Raw genomic sequence first — 14674 nt, 5'->3', positions numbered from 1 at the left:
AGCAGCATTGCGATGTCCTGTCTCTACCCCCTCTTTCCTGTGTCTCTCTACTGTAAAAAACTCAAATCAGTCAATATGCTGTACGTACTGTACACTCCTGTGCATTATATTGAATCTGGTTATATGAACAAGACTGAAAGCTTCTTAAAACAAGGATAGTTTCTTTCATCACTTCTCAGTCAAGACATTTGTGGAGATTTTAACAAGGTCTTACAGGCTTCTCTGTGCAGGCTGGTACATGCAGCTTTCGTGCATCCAGCGGTAGGCACCGGGGAAAACATGGGTCTGTGTTGTATTTGTGCACTGTAGACAGCTAGGCTGACGGTTCTCGTCAACCCCCTGTGGACTACAAACATGGGTCACTGGGAAAGCAAAGGCTCAACAACCTGCCTCTGAAGAAATCAAATGGATTGAAGGGTTCATTCATATTCACAGCTCATTGGTTTTGAAAGTCCTGCTATCACAGTATAGAATGGACAATGTGTTGGGCTAATAGTTTGGTCTTGATTTGTCATATTAAATGAATGACTGATACAAAGCAGTTAGTGGTGCAAAACTAACTGCTTTGTATTAAGATCTCCAAAATAGTAGTTACTTATTTAGTCACGCTTAATGTAAAAAATGTTATCATGTGGATCTCAGGATTCATGTGGCCAGCCTGGGACATCACAGTCATCTATCAGCCGTCTATGACATATCTATGTAATTATGACTTCAAATCTTGGCAAGGTTTCAGTCTGATCAGAGCCTTATTGACTTACTTTAGAAAATTAAAGTCAAATATTTCAAAAGAAAAATTAGGTACTACTGGTAGTGTGCACAAGAGGTGCTGATCGGTCCAGCGGTTTGTGAGATTACCTCTGGACACACAGACACACAGACGACCCTCTTACTGCATAAATGGCTAGACTCCTGCAGAGCCACACCATAAGATGGGGTCTAATAACAGCGAGGCTTCATGTGGATCTCGGACTTCATGTCCGTGTGACGTCAGTCCAAGGAAGTGCATCCAAACGAGAATTTAAACAGGTGCAAAATGAAAAATATATAGTACAAGCAAGAAGAAGATAGATTATGCGCACAGTGAATCTTGTTTCTCCAAAACTGACATATATTTAGTACAACATTTTGACCTTTATGGTCAACTCAGGTTGAAATGCTGTACTAAAAGAATTTCACCTTGGGAGCAAGCAAGAATAGGGAATACAGTACCTCCCCTACCAATGGGAGGTATTTCCCATTTCCCTTGGGGAACCCACTCAGAGACTGACCCATTTCTAGACTGCTCACCTCCTACAGAATCCCATAAAAAAGTCAATGCCATTGACTGACATAATGGCAATTGCCTGTACAGCATCCTGTACAGAAGCATGTCCATGCATTGAAGAAAGGGTTCAGGTCAAATCACATTCATCTGTAGAGCCCTTAATCGCTGTTACAGTCTCAAAGGGCTTGATAGGCCCACAACAAAGAAAACAAACTATTTGCAACATTATCGGAGAAATAAATTATCATGCTATGCATATTGTACATTTGATTCACATATGAAAACTATGCAGGGGTTACTGTAGTATTGGTATGTATTATGCTATATCGCCATCTAATGGACACTACATTACATTACTTCTACTAACCAAGTCATGTCTACTATTTCTATTTATTTTACACCGTGCCACAAAAGACTGTTAAGAAAAGTGAGATATCACTAAAGAGTAAAGCTATCTAATAATTGTCTCCGCCGAAGGTGGAGAATATGTTTTCGCTTTGTGTGAGCAAACATTGTTAGCCAAGCTAACATTGGGCAAGCTCCACGTGACACGTGTCAATTTGTTGACACCAATGCCTCTGATTGGCTAGAGGGACGCGTGACGAAATAAAATTCTATAAATAGGTGTGTCACTTCAAAAAGCCCCTACTTTTTGAAGTGAGGTAAAACAGGATCAATCAGACTTGATTGGAACAGTACCTTCAGTAAGTCCAAGTCACCCGTCTGTGCGTGTGTGTTTCCCTCTGAGAACACCTAACATTGGTCAAGCAAAGGCGCAGAAGGCCAAAGCTAAGAAAGCATACTCATCTACAATTGTAACGTAGAAGAGGACTAGAGTTGAAATGATCCCACAACAAAGCCGAACTCTTAATACGTGTCAATATGTTGACATCAATGTCTCTGATTGGCTAGAGGGACGCATGACGAAATACAATCCTATAATAAAAAGGTTAGTCACTTCAAAAAGCCGTTTACGTTTTTGAAGCGAGGTAAGACAGGATCAATCAGTCTTGATTGGAACAGTATCTTCTAGTCCAAATCACCCATCCGTGCGTGTGTGTGTCCCTTTGAGAACACCTGACATTGGTCAAGCAAAGGCGCAGAAGGCCAAAGCTAAGAAAGCATACTCATCTACAACAGTAACACAGAAGAGGACTAGAGTTGAATTGATCCCACAACAAGACCGAAATCTTAATACGTATTAATATGTTGACACCAATGCCTTTGATTGGCTAGAGGAATGCATGACGAAATACAATTCTATAAATAGGTGTCAATCACATTTTCTAGTTTTAAACATATTTTTAAACATTAGAAGACAAAATATGATTTTTAAATCATTTTTTTTTAAATAAATATTTCTTTAACATACACCTTTTTATTTAACTACAGTATATATCTTTTACTCTACTGTATCTCATTAGTTATTGCTATGATAATATAATTGCTATAGTCTGCTGGCGGAGACTTGTGCTCCGAGGAGCACATTTTCTAGTTATCTGTCATATTATATTCATATAAGCAGTATAAGCAATATTTGGTACATTTTGTTTTGTGTCTCATGGCTCAGTTCCTACAAACTCCTGAACAATGTCTATATTTGAAATTAACATGAAGAAGACCGCAAGGTTGAAACATCGTTTCGTACGTGCTGTTTTGAATAAAATCTTTGGAGTGTTAAAAGTGAATTGCGAGCCCTTCTCTCTTATATTTGGAACCAAAACATTTCTTAGTGGAGAAAAAAACATGTTAAGAGCCTCAGACTTCATCTGGCAAATGTGTGTTTGACAATGAGAAGCCATCTTTTAATATAGGGATCTTAGAATGTGCAATAGAACCTAGTTTCTATTGGTTGCAATGTTGCCTCATGCTATGGAAACAGGATATAGGCTCCTGACCTCTGGGCCACATGGCTCAGGAGATGTTGGTTCCCAAGGCACTTACTGTATTGTACTTTATGTTTTCCCACACTCTACTCAAATAGTAGAGTACCCTCATGCAACAATGGCAATTGTCTATTTAAAGGTCACAGGTCATGATAAGGATTTTAATCATATATAAATACAAACTGTGCCAAAGTATACACTACTACAAAACGGTTCCCTTAATACTTGTGTGCTAAAATTACAGGAGATAAACTTGACATCGCTCAGTTTCACTACTGGGACAAACTGCTCTCTGCGATTCTAGGTCACAGAGGGTCTGTGTGTGTTAATCCTGACTTTGACCTGTGACTGTCCTCCAGGCCCTGCAGGTAGAGGTGAGAAGGGTGACAGAGGGGAGAAGGGCAGTAGAGGGGACACAGGCGCTGTGGGACCCAAGGGAGACTCTGTTTCCGGCACCGGATCTGGAACCTCCTCACAAGGAGGTGGAGGAGAACGAGGGCAAAAGGTATTGTGTGTGTGTGTGTGCGTGTGTGCGTGCGTGCGTACGTGCCTGTCAGTGTGTCAATAAACTTTATTTACGTAGAGCAGTGGTTTTCAAACATCTTTGTGCCCAGTGCACACCAATGGGCAAGTCAAAACTCAAGGCACAAGTTGCAGGATTGTTTATATTACAATTTTAATCACTTTAAATTTATTTTTAAATGCCCAAAATAGGGACGCCAGGTTGGAAGTTGTAAAAAGTAAATTAAAAAAAATGTGTGTACAAAGTACTGATATAGTAAACAAAAAATAATATAAAGTACAGTCAAACAGTATATTGCAGTAATAAAATGTGATTGTCAGAAAATCCCATGGTACACCTGGACTTGTCTCATATGGGAAGAGCAGCAATTCACAACCTGTGGGCCTCCAGGGTAGTGCAAGTGGGCCCCCAAATCATTGGCAAAGCACCATTCTATAATAATATAAAAAAGTAATGTTAAAAAAAATTCATGGCATTTTGTTCTTTTAAACCTTGAAAAATGTGTTATCACTGTGATTCTGGAAGCCGGACGGAGAGGGTGATATTGGTCATTGCATGTACTCCTATGGGCTGGGGTGGGGTGTTACCTGTGGAATGAAGGCCCTACTGTATGTCCTCGCGGTGGGGGCTCCTCACTGGCAGGTGAGTCAGTAGGATACAACAACAGTGACAACACAGAAATGTGTGTGGGGAGGAATTAATTGGCATAACGACTACATTTTAAAATGAAGAATTGATTGATCAGTAAAATAAACTGCTCTGAGAACACATCATGTGTTGTATTGGCTACCATGTTAAGTGGTCAGATGGGTGGGCCGCAAATGCTTTCGAGATTTTCAAGTGGGTTCTGATCCAGAAAAGGTCTGGGAACCGCTGCAGTGGTGTATTCAATATACTATTGAACCATATGAAGAATGGAATGTTGAATATCTGCAAAATATGAGTGATCAAACTGCTGCAGGACAGAAATTACTAAAACATACTAGTTTGTAATCAACTTTATCCTATTCTCTTTGTTTCAGGGTGACAAAGGCACCAAGGTATGTTCTCTTAAATCAATTTCATTTAAATTTGTCATTTCTTCCATCCACGTTCAATCCCAATTTTCACATAATCATTGGGATGAAAGTCATCCTGTACTGACCTTATGAGTATGACTGACTTATATATTAACATTTTTGTAGATCTACACAATACGTCACAAGTCATTCAGTCTTCAACATTACGGTGTTGTTTTTTTCTCCTACCAGGGTGGTTCGGGGGTTGGTTACCCTGGAAACAAAGGAGACCGTGGTCCAGCCGGACCTCGTGGCCCACCTGGTCCTCATGGGCCTGCAGCGGAGGTGGTCCGACTTGGCGATGGCTCTTCCGTCCAGCAGGTGTCCGGACCCCCGGGGCCAGTGGGACCCCCAGGGTTGGAAGGGCCCGCGGGACCCCCAGGAGCTGAGGGAGAAGCTGTGAGTGGTGGCTTCATGGGTAGAAACCTTGCCACGTAGTTGATAGACAATTCAGTAGCTGGATTTGAACGTTTGGACTGTTTTATATAACTAAAACTAAACTTAAGATCCAATGAAGAGCCAATTTGTCACTCATATCCTCCATGTATGATGATGTATTGCATAAGCATGAATCAACTCATTGATTATAAATATTATATCTTACAGGGAGATCCAGGAGAGGATGGGAAAGTGGTAAGTTTTTCTCATTTCAATTCTCATTGAAAACCCTGGAATGACACTTCAAAATGGGTTTAAAAAATGTGAATATACAGTATGACACATGATTTGATTATGGTGTCCAGGGTCCCGCTGGGCCAAGAGGTTTTCCAGGAACACCAGGCACTTCTGGACTCAGAGGAGATAAGGTATGTATGTATGGATGGATGGATGGATTGATGGATGGATGGATTGGGTTAATTAATGGGTGGTTAGATACATTGTGAAACGATGGATGGATGAACAAATGTAGATACATTGTGCAGAATGTATTTCTGCTCTTTGGGAATGAGATCGTAACGGCTTGTGAAAAATGGAAACGTGTGTGACCTCTGACCTTTCAAGGGAGAGCGCGGCGACGGTCGCCCAGGGCCGCGGGGTCCCCCAGGGCCACCTGGAGCTGCCGGACCTTCCACTGGTGACCGGCCGGTAGGTGCACTCTGAGAGAACACTGATGTGAGGATTACACTTTACATGGCATGTACAGTATATGTAATTTCTATAATGCTGCTTTAATTCTGTTTCATAGACATTCTTTGACATGGAAGGCTCCGGTTTCCCAGATTTGGACAGATTACGGGTAGGTTGAATGTTCCGGATACAATAAATTCGATATAATAAATTGTATTTAACCCTTTCAATCCGGGAACGCATCTTTTTTATCGTGAAACTTTGTGCAAATCTTTGAGTATTATATTGTTTAAGCGAACATTTTTAACTCAAATCTTTGCTTCTGGAGGTCCCTGGAACAAGATATTTTACAAATGTTCGCTTTAAAAAATTTATAGATTTGCACACATTTTCCACGATTTTTCTAAAAATAGCAGATCTACAAGCTCATAGGCGGCACTCGGTGCCGTGCTATGAGCTTGTGTATCTGCAATTTTTTTGATAGCCCAAAGAAGTCTAAAAATGACACAGATGCTTTCCCGGTATTAATGGGTTAATTACCCACATAGCGCAAATGTATAAGACATCATGTAATACATGAGGTTAATTATTCTTTTTGTGGTTCTCTAGGGGCTCCAGGGGCTTCCAGGACCCCCAGGTCCTCCAGGACCCCCTGGTAGATCGGTGGCTGTGGGAGCCGATGGCCCTGTAGCCTTTGGACCTCCCGGACCTCCAGGGAATAATGGAGTGCCAGGTTTACCCGTGAGTATCATTGTGTTTTCTTTGAGAACCTGATTACATGATGTTATAAAGTTTGCACAGTTATTAAATGTTAGAACACAGACCTAATTGACTGACAAAATGGGTACAAATCAAGACAAACAATCAAGACCTACGTTGAATACCATCTCCTCATTCCCTGCCTCCTCTTAAAGTTCCCCTTCAGCTGTACTATCTATGCCTTTAAATAATGTTCTTAAAATGGCAGAAAGCACCATACTTATAATACTATCACGTCATCAACATCAGTTTGATGTAGTGATATTGCAGGTTGCACCATGCAAAATAATGCATCACAGCAACATATTCTCACTCTCACTTCGTACTATAGTGACAACTCGCGAGTTGTGGCAAAGGCACCCGTTGCGTCACCTATTTGATTCAACCCTGTCACCCGTTTGACACAGCCCTGTCTCGTCGCTTTTCAACGTTCCCGCTAGTCCCTCTGACAATGCAGAAGTGTCACTCTCACTCCCAACTTGTAATAGGTCAGCTAAAAAACATTGAAAACAAGGCAGGCGCCCACAGAGCAATAAAATGCCTAATTAATAAACACCCATCAAACGCTATTTATAAGGTGAGGTATTTCAGACATCCAAGCATTGCCATTTTATTTTCCACTTTCCAACTTGAAATGTGATGTGAATAACAACATTGGTTTGGTTGGTTATGGCATCATTTGCACTTCAGTGGGGAAACACAATATTTCACTGCATTACTACTTTGTCTCCATCTCTAAATCTTGTATTTTATATTATAGACACTGTACATTACTTTACAGAACACGTGATGGTCTCACTTTATATCTGTCTTCTGTTTCAGGGACCTCCAGGTCCATCTGGACGGGTAGGCCCAACTGGGGCTGCTGGAGCGAAGGTGAGTGTGCTGAACACACACACACACACACACGGACACACACGGACACACGGACACACACACGGACACACGCACATACGTAGGTACGCACGCAAGCACGTACGCACTACAAACAGAGGACTTGGAAAGCAAAATGTTATACTATATACATCTAATCTGGGTGAAAAGTCGTTATCTGAATTCAAGATTTCAACATCTCTTAAAGCTACAGTATATGAAGATGAAGTTTGTTAGTTGCTATATACATTACATTGCTGTATTTATCTTCTGCCGCTTAAAAAGGACCACCATTTGGAGTAAAACATTCAAATATTCTGAAATCATAAATGCAAGTGTGCAGCGTTACAGTGCAAACCCACGGAGGATCTTGAGGTCATCATGTCACCTCAGTGTCACACTACAAGTTGATTTCATCATATTTTTTCAACCAGTTTTTCTCAACCTTTTTAATTTCAGTAACCCCCCCCCCAGCTTAATATGCAGTAGACCTGCAGACATGGTCCCCCATTTGATATTATTTTTTATCTCTGAGACCCCAAGCTACACTATAAAATCCTCAGAGTTAACTCTCAGAAATATAGACCAGCAATGGGTCCATTTAGTCCTAACTATCAATCATTTTTCTGGACCCAACATTGAGAAACAGTGTTTTCAACTTAACCTGATGTGTTGATGCTCAACTGACTCCTGTCAGGGAAACAGATGATTAAAATGCGTTATAAATCTCTCTGTTCGATCTTTCATTTCTTCTATTTCTTCAGGGTGACTGTGGTGACCTTGGCCTTCCTGGATCTGCTGGAGAGAAGGTGAGTTTTATAATTGTCCCAGATGGATTCATTTTACAGTAAGTCTGTCTTCAGGCTGAACATGACTAACAGGAATCTGATGGATTTAAATGCCGTAAATGCACATCTTGCGCATTTACTGTAGTGCATTTACAGAGGAATCGAAAATCTATTTAGTGGAGGGGGCTCCAGCTCTTAGAGCTTAGACCACAGTTGTGATAATTCCAGTGGAAATAAATCCTAGGTTTGTTCCCTAAACTGAAGTGAACATTACTTTCTGGCTGGTGCAAAAATAGATGGGTTTCTCTCCCTGATATCTACCTTCCTCTAGCAAGACTCATCTGCCTCCGACTTTTTCACCGGTCTCCTGTCTTACTTTACTCCTGGTACTCCTGCGTGTAACGGGGAACAGGTATTGGGTTTCTGCTTTGGTTTGGTTTCCATTTCTATTTATTTTCTGCCGCTTCTATCTCCTTACTAACCCCATCACAGCAAAGTCATAGACTCTCTGTCCTGTCCTTTCTCCTTGTTATCAATGCATGATGTTGGCCATATTTCAGTGAGTGTTTGCATGCGCACTAAAACACTGGTTACTGTGAATAATCAGGTTATGGCAATACGTCTATTAATGCATTGACAGACATGCATCGCATAAGTGTGATTACGGCAATAACCCGAGTTTACATGTTTTACTCAACGTTTTTTTTTAAGGCTGTTTTGTTCTGATGTAATGTATTGAAATGAATTGAGTTAACTTGCAGAGGGTTTGATTGAATTGATTGTGCTGTTCGTCATCTCCTGCTTTTGATTGTTTTCATGATACTCTGCTATTATTTGCACGTTTCCATGACTACATGTCTTGACTTCACTCTAAAATCTAACCTCTGCACCAGCTCTCTGCCATCATGCGCTTGATTTGTGTTCAACCTAATCTTCACCGTTCACTCAAAAGACAGCAATGATTCTGCACAAACACCTAATCTTCACCGTTCACTTATTCATCTGTGAAGACAGCAACACTACCTGTTTGATTCATTCTGCATGACACAACGCAACACACTCTGTTTTCTTGCCTATGTTGTTTTGGTTTTTTTTCTCACCCTCATGCGTCTTTCTGCCTGAGTTCAGGGTTCTCAGGGTACCTCAGGACAACCAGGTACCCCAGGGGAGGAGGGGCGCTATGGGCTGCCAGGACCCATGGGACCTACGGGACAACCCGGACCGCCGGGGACGGGAGGCTTTGTAAGTACTGGTTAAACATACAAAGTACTAATCCTCGATGCAGAGTCATGGAATGAATTGATGGATAGTTGCTAGGTTACATCCAATCTGGGAACCCATCGTCAAATAAAAAGGAAAAACAGCGCCCTCTGCTGTTTTTCACTTTTCCATTTTTCTCTGGGCGGAGCTGTACGGAGGACCCATGCTCACAGGAAACCGGGGTTTTGGTCTGCCCTCAGCCCTCCACCTCCGGTGGTGCGCCTATGTTTTCATTCCCACTAACAATATTTCTCCACGGAACAGTAACACCATTTCTCCCAAAGAACATGGATCGTTTTGGTTATAAGCCCACTTGTTTCTATGATGAAAGAGCAAGTTAAAATGTTACTAACTTTTCGTGGTTTTGCCGGCTCCGAGGACGCTATTGTTAAATGAGTTTCGGTTTGTTTCCAGTGGGAAGCGAGCCGCACACATGTAAATCCCTGTTTCGTGATCTGAAGGCACGCCTACTTGTAGCCAATGTGCATGGGTTGTCAACACGGCTCCCGAAAGATCCAAGCGCAGCTATGGATCTGTTCTAGAGAGATTAGGTTACATCTGATGTTTTGATAATAGATGACATAGTACAGACCTCATAGTACTGACCTCATACTGTAAATGACGGCGACATGGAAGCCGCGCTGTTATTCATTTGTTTATTTTTTTCAAGGTCGTCAAACTCATCTTTTTCTGAATGTCGACCTTTTGTACATGGACACGGCCATCAACCAATCAGACTTACTATACTTGTGCAGATTTACTTGGCTTAGTTTTTTCATCACTAGAAATGAGACACACTACTGTACAGTGTCTCATTGCTGGTGATCAACTCCTGTAATTGATATCCTTTCCGCTGCTCGTCCTATAGGACGAATCTGGAGGTGTGCCAGGAGTGAGAGGACCCCCAGGACCACAGGTGACCAGATAACTCACACTCCCCATAGTGTTGTGTCTCTGTTGTGGTGGATGCACCGTGTAATGCTGTGCTGTGTTCTGTTTCAGGGTCCACCTGGTATTGCAGGCTTGCCAGTAAGTACTGCTGTGATCATATGCGTGATTATACATTTTTGTGTTGTCTTAATTGAGCGACAGAGTTCACAAATATTGAAAAATCATCTTCGGCGGTCCCTGCCTGGGAAACTTGACATCGTCGCTCCCTGTATATGCCGTTGGGCAATGCCCATGTGCAATTTCAGATCGATTGGTCAACCCACTGAGGAGGAAATTAACAAGACAGCCAGACGGATGGACAGAGTTCTCTTCATTTTATAGTAGTAGTAGCATAGTAGGATAATGTTTCTGTTGCTGTTACTTATAAATAATGTATTATTTTCTCTAGGGAAGGGCAGGGTTCCCAGGTATTGCTGGACTGAAGGGAGCAGAGGGAACAAGAGGGCCGATGGGAGCACCGGGGCTGGATGGATTCCCTGGACAATGGGTGGGAACATATTTATTTGTTTGTTTCTTTATTTATTTACAAAAATATTAATAATTCATTAACAATTTCTCATGATCTTTCCATAGGGAGAAAAGGGAGAAAGAGGAGATAAAGGAGATCTGGTGAGTCACTGTTACGTTTTGCTCTGCCAATTTTAACCTTCCAGGCTTCTGTTCTCCAAAGCATGTCCGACATCATTACAGTATTAAAACAATTGAAGAAAAGTACCTGGGCACCTAGCCTTGGACCAAGACAGAGATTTCTTTGATCAATTCTGACATTTGTGTATCTCTGACAGTCTTTGACATTTCCCCAGATAGCCACTGGAATTCTGTGGTGTAATGCCAGTATTTCTCCATAAACAAAATATGAAATGCTTACAGTAAAGCCACGGATGTTACCCAACTGTGTACCATGTACCATGCTATATGAATCCGTATGTTTCAATAAAGAGGTGTTTTAATCCTGTCTGTGCCACTGAGCTATATTATATCGATCTGTACCGGAAGTTGTAGCGCAGCAGATGAAATTAGGAAATACCGTAAATTTCGGACTATAAGCCGCGACTTTTTCCCCATTTTTCGACCCTGCGGCTTATATAACGGTGCGGCTTATCTATGGATTTTTACAGCTAACGGCCACTAGGGGACCTCCTAAATCTATGGATTTTACACCCGCGGTTTATAGTCCAGTGCGGCTTATATATGTACAAATCATTCAATTTAGCTGCTGCGGCTTATATTCAGGTGCGGCTTATAGTGCGAAAATTACGGTACATGGCATCCAGGTACAGTGTCCATTTGGATAAATTGTCCAAGGCTACTATGTACTATGAGTTGTAAGTTAAATATCAATTTATTTCTCAGTCATTGACTATTATGTGTAAGTCATAATACCTTTGAACTAAATTGTTTCAGCTTTTATCACTCCCCCCCCCCACCCTTACTGTTTTCCCCCAAATTCACAAAAAAGCAACCCTATGGACTACAAAATAGTGAACAGCTGAAAAATACTGGAAGAGACCTTTTTAAGCCATTATCTGGGGGGTTTCACTGTTACATTTCCCTTTCAGTTGTACTTGGTAATAAGAATAGTCTCTTTTGCTTTTGTTCTTGTGTTCATTACTGGTGTAGGGTTTGCCAGGACGAGACGGAGGGCCACCAGGACCCCCTGGTCCCCCGGGGCCTCCAGGGGAGGCCGTTCGCCAGACGACGGCAGGCGATGTGAGTTGCGTGTCACACAACAGAGTGTGTGACGCCTGAACTTGTTCAGAGATTAACCTTCATAGCCTGTGATTGTATCTCATTCAGCTTTATTGTCACATCGCAGGTTTACAGCCGTAAAAAAGTGGTAAAAACAGTGGTAAAAAAAACAATTTGTTTGTTTTTGTGCAAGTTCCCTCATTTTGTTATGACCATAGAAATAACACTCACTCACTCACTCACTCACTCACTCACTCACTCACTCACTCACTCACTCACTTATTCACTCACTCACTGACTCCAGTATTCACTCACTGACCCCCATCCCTCCCTCACTCAATCACTCCTTCACTCTTTTCCTTTCAGTTATGCACGTAGTAGTTGCTAACAATTGCTCACTTTGCTTGTTCACCTGTTTAGTTACTCCTACTAACTGACCTAACTTTGTTCCGCCGTAGTATAACGACGTATTTGGGAACGACGAGTGGCAGGTAAGTACATTCACCCTCCAGCCTGTTAACCTCCCATACAGACCCAAAATACACTTTACATGTTTCAAAATATACCAACATTGTCTCTCTTGAAAAATATATGTGGAGAGGCCATACAGTATATCTATATCTATTATCTATTATAATCCAGAAGTAATAGTAGGCTATAGTAAATATTGTCAAAAATAATAATAACATTAATTTAGTTAGTATATTCCTGAAACATACATATAAAGTGTATTCCCCCCCCTAGCATGGGCTATGTTACTGTGTAAAGAAGTTCTAATGTATGATCAGTGAAGATGAGTTTTTCTCATGTGTGTGTTTTGTTTTGTTTTGTTATCAAGGGAGGAGCAGCAGGTGTTCCTGGAAGAGCTGGATTCCCAGTATGTAATGTTTTGACTGTCTGTTTGACTTAAAACTCAACTGGAAAAATGTCATAAAAACCAACGATTGGAGTAAAATTAAAGGTATGTTTGTTTTGATACAGGGGCCTATGGGACCCAAGGGAGACAGAGGGGAGTCAGGACCTGCTGGGGATACCATACAGGTAGGTCCATTTATTGTAAGAGAGAGTGATTCATAATCTTATTTTGTATGTATTGACAAAATAAGCCACTGTGTGTCGGATGTTTGCTTCCTTGGTGCATAATGATTATTGTATTGTATCCAACGGTCTGTCTATTAACCAAAGACCACACAACATGACACGTGGCTACAATAATTTGGTAGGATGGTCAAAAACTTGGAGACTAGGGGTTTGAATCCTCCATGGTGCCTCCGCCATGGTGTTCCAACAAACACAGTTGGCCAGGTTGGTCAAGGGTGCTTGTCTGCAGGGTTGTTGAACCGTGAGGAATAGGATGTTCCTCCGCATGCACTGCATCCTCCCACTGAAGCTCCTCACTGGCAGCTAAAAAGAAGCGGCAGGCAACTCCATGTACATCGGAGGAGACAGATGGTTTCAATACCATCCCTAGGACAAACCATTCTGAAGATCAACCAGTAGGGGTCAGCGGTGACAAGACTACACACTTGTGTGGGGGAAATCATGGTGTAGTGATTAAACTGGGAGAAAAATAAAAAGTGTGCTTACTCCATGTGCAGTCAGGCATATTACAACGTTTTTCTCCTTTCATACCCCTGTTCTAAGCCAGCATTGTGCCAGCATTAATTGTGTAAGAGCAGTTCTCACTTCATTTCAAATAGTGGATACTGTATGTCATTTTTAAAAGATTTTTTTTTTTTTATGTTTTTGTTCAGGGCCAGAAGGGAGAGCCTGGTATTATTATGGGACCTGATGGAAGACCCCTGTACCTGGGTGGGCTGGGGGGACCCCAGGTAAACAACCCTATACTGTGGTACACATTAAAATCCTCATTGTTAATTTAACTCAGAGAGTGTAGAAATTTTACCAAATGCACCCATAATTCAGAGAGTGTACAAATCGAACCAAATGGACCTGTCAGGGTCCATTTGGTTCCATTTGTACATTCTCTGAGTTAAATTAACACCGAAGATGTGTAGCCTATAACTCAGTTTGTGCATGGTGGAGTCATTCATATGTTGTACCACAAATTGTATGTACCTACAGGGAGACAGTGGGCCTCCTGGACCTTTGGGACCGTCTGTAAGTAGCATATATATATGTATATGTATAACCCTGTTATACTTTGGAAGTGCTCAGGGGTGCAATGCTCACTGGACGGCCTTGCACGCCGTGCCGGAACCTATTTGACCAGGAGCACACGCATAGATTTAAAACTACTTTAAATTCGCACCTCAACAAAGTTTTCAAAGGCTCCCGACTCACACCTAGCGAATTAACATAGGAATAAGCCTAGATGCATATCAATTGTCCATTGTGTGACTTGCAGTGTAGGTGTTAAGCGACGTGCGCGTCACGTCATTGAAATAGAGTGCCAGAACATACCAAATGAGCATTGCATGCCTGGAAGTGCTACATGTACATGTACATTCACCAGCTACAGCTAACAGTGCAGTAGTACTTTAACTCTGTTCTAGGCTCAGTGCTGTGTGCACAATCACATACAACAGCTA

The 14674-nt window shown here is 41.7% G+C and overlaps 1 protein-coding gene across 7 annotated transcripts in view; it reads left to right on the top strand.

The window, feature by feature from the left end:
- col18a1b (collagen type XVIII alpha 1 chain b) overlaps positions 1-14674 on the top strand; it is a 68292-nt gene that overhangs the window by 39893 nt on the left and 13725 nt on the right. For 3 of the 7 annotated variants that reach the window (XM_080422798.1, XM_080422792.1, XM_080422797.1), the window contains exons 6-28: positions 3513-3658; positions 4699-4716; positions 4927-5133; positions 5341-5367; positions 5478-5540; positions 5737-5820; positions 5921-5971; positions 6412-6543; positions 7384-7437; positions 8199-8243; positions 8554-8634; positions 9351-9464; positions 10351-10398; positions 10485-10511; positions 10822-10920; positions 11007-11042; positions 12054-12143; positions 12250-12282; positions 12581-12613; positions 12961-12999; positions 13104-13163; positions 13877-13954; positions 14208-14243. In XM_080422798.1, the coding sequence (XP_080278924.1) occupies positions 3513-3658; positions 4699-4716; positions 4927-5133; positions 5341-5367; positions 5478-5540; positions 5737-5820; positions 5921-5971; positions 6412-6543; positions 7384-7437; positions 8199-8243; positions 8554-8634; positions 9351-9464; positions 10351-10398; positions 10485-10511; positions 10822-10920; positions 11007-11042; positions 12054-12143; positions 12250-12282; positions 12581-12613; positions 12961-12999; positions 13104-13163; positions 13877-13954; positions 14208-14243 (1601 nt within the window). The remainder of the gene's footprint in view (positions 1-3512; positions 3659-4698; positions 4717-4926; positions 5134-5340; positions 5368-5477; positions 5541-5736; positions 5821-5920; positions 5972-6411; positions 6544-7383; positions 7438-8198; positions 8244-8553; positions 8635-9350; positions 9465-10350; positions 10399-10484; positions 10512-10821; positions 10921-11006; positions 11043-12053; positions 12144-12249; positions 12283-12580; positions 12614-12960; positions 13000-13103; positions 13164-13876; positions 13955-14207; positions 14244-14674) is intronic. The other 4 variants (XM_080422796.1, XM_080422793.1, XM_080422794.1 and 1 more) reach the window with 4 other exon arrangements.

Source organism: Gymnoscopelus braueri, assembly GCF_963280865.1.
Source record: "Gymnoscopelus braueri genome assembly, chromosome: 24".
NCBI classification, from domain to species: domain Eukaryota; kingdom Metazoa; phylum Chordata; class Actinopteri; order Myctophiformes; family Myctophidae; genus Gymnoscopelus; species Gymnoscopelus braueri.
This window is presented reverse-complemented; position numbering and strand designations above follow the sequence as displayed.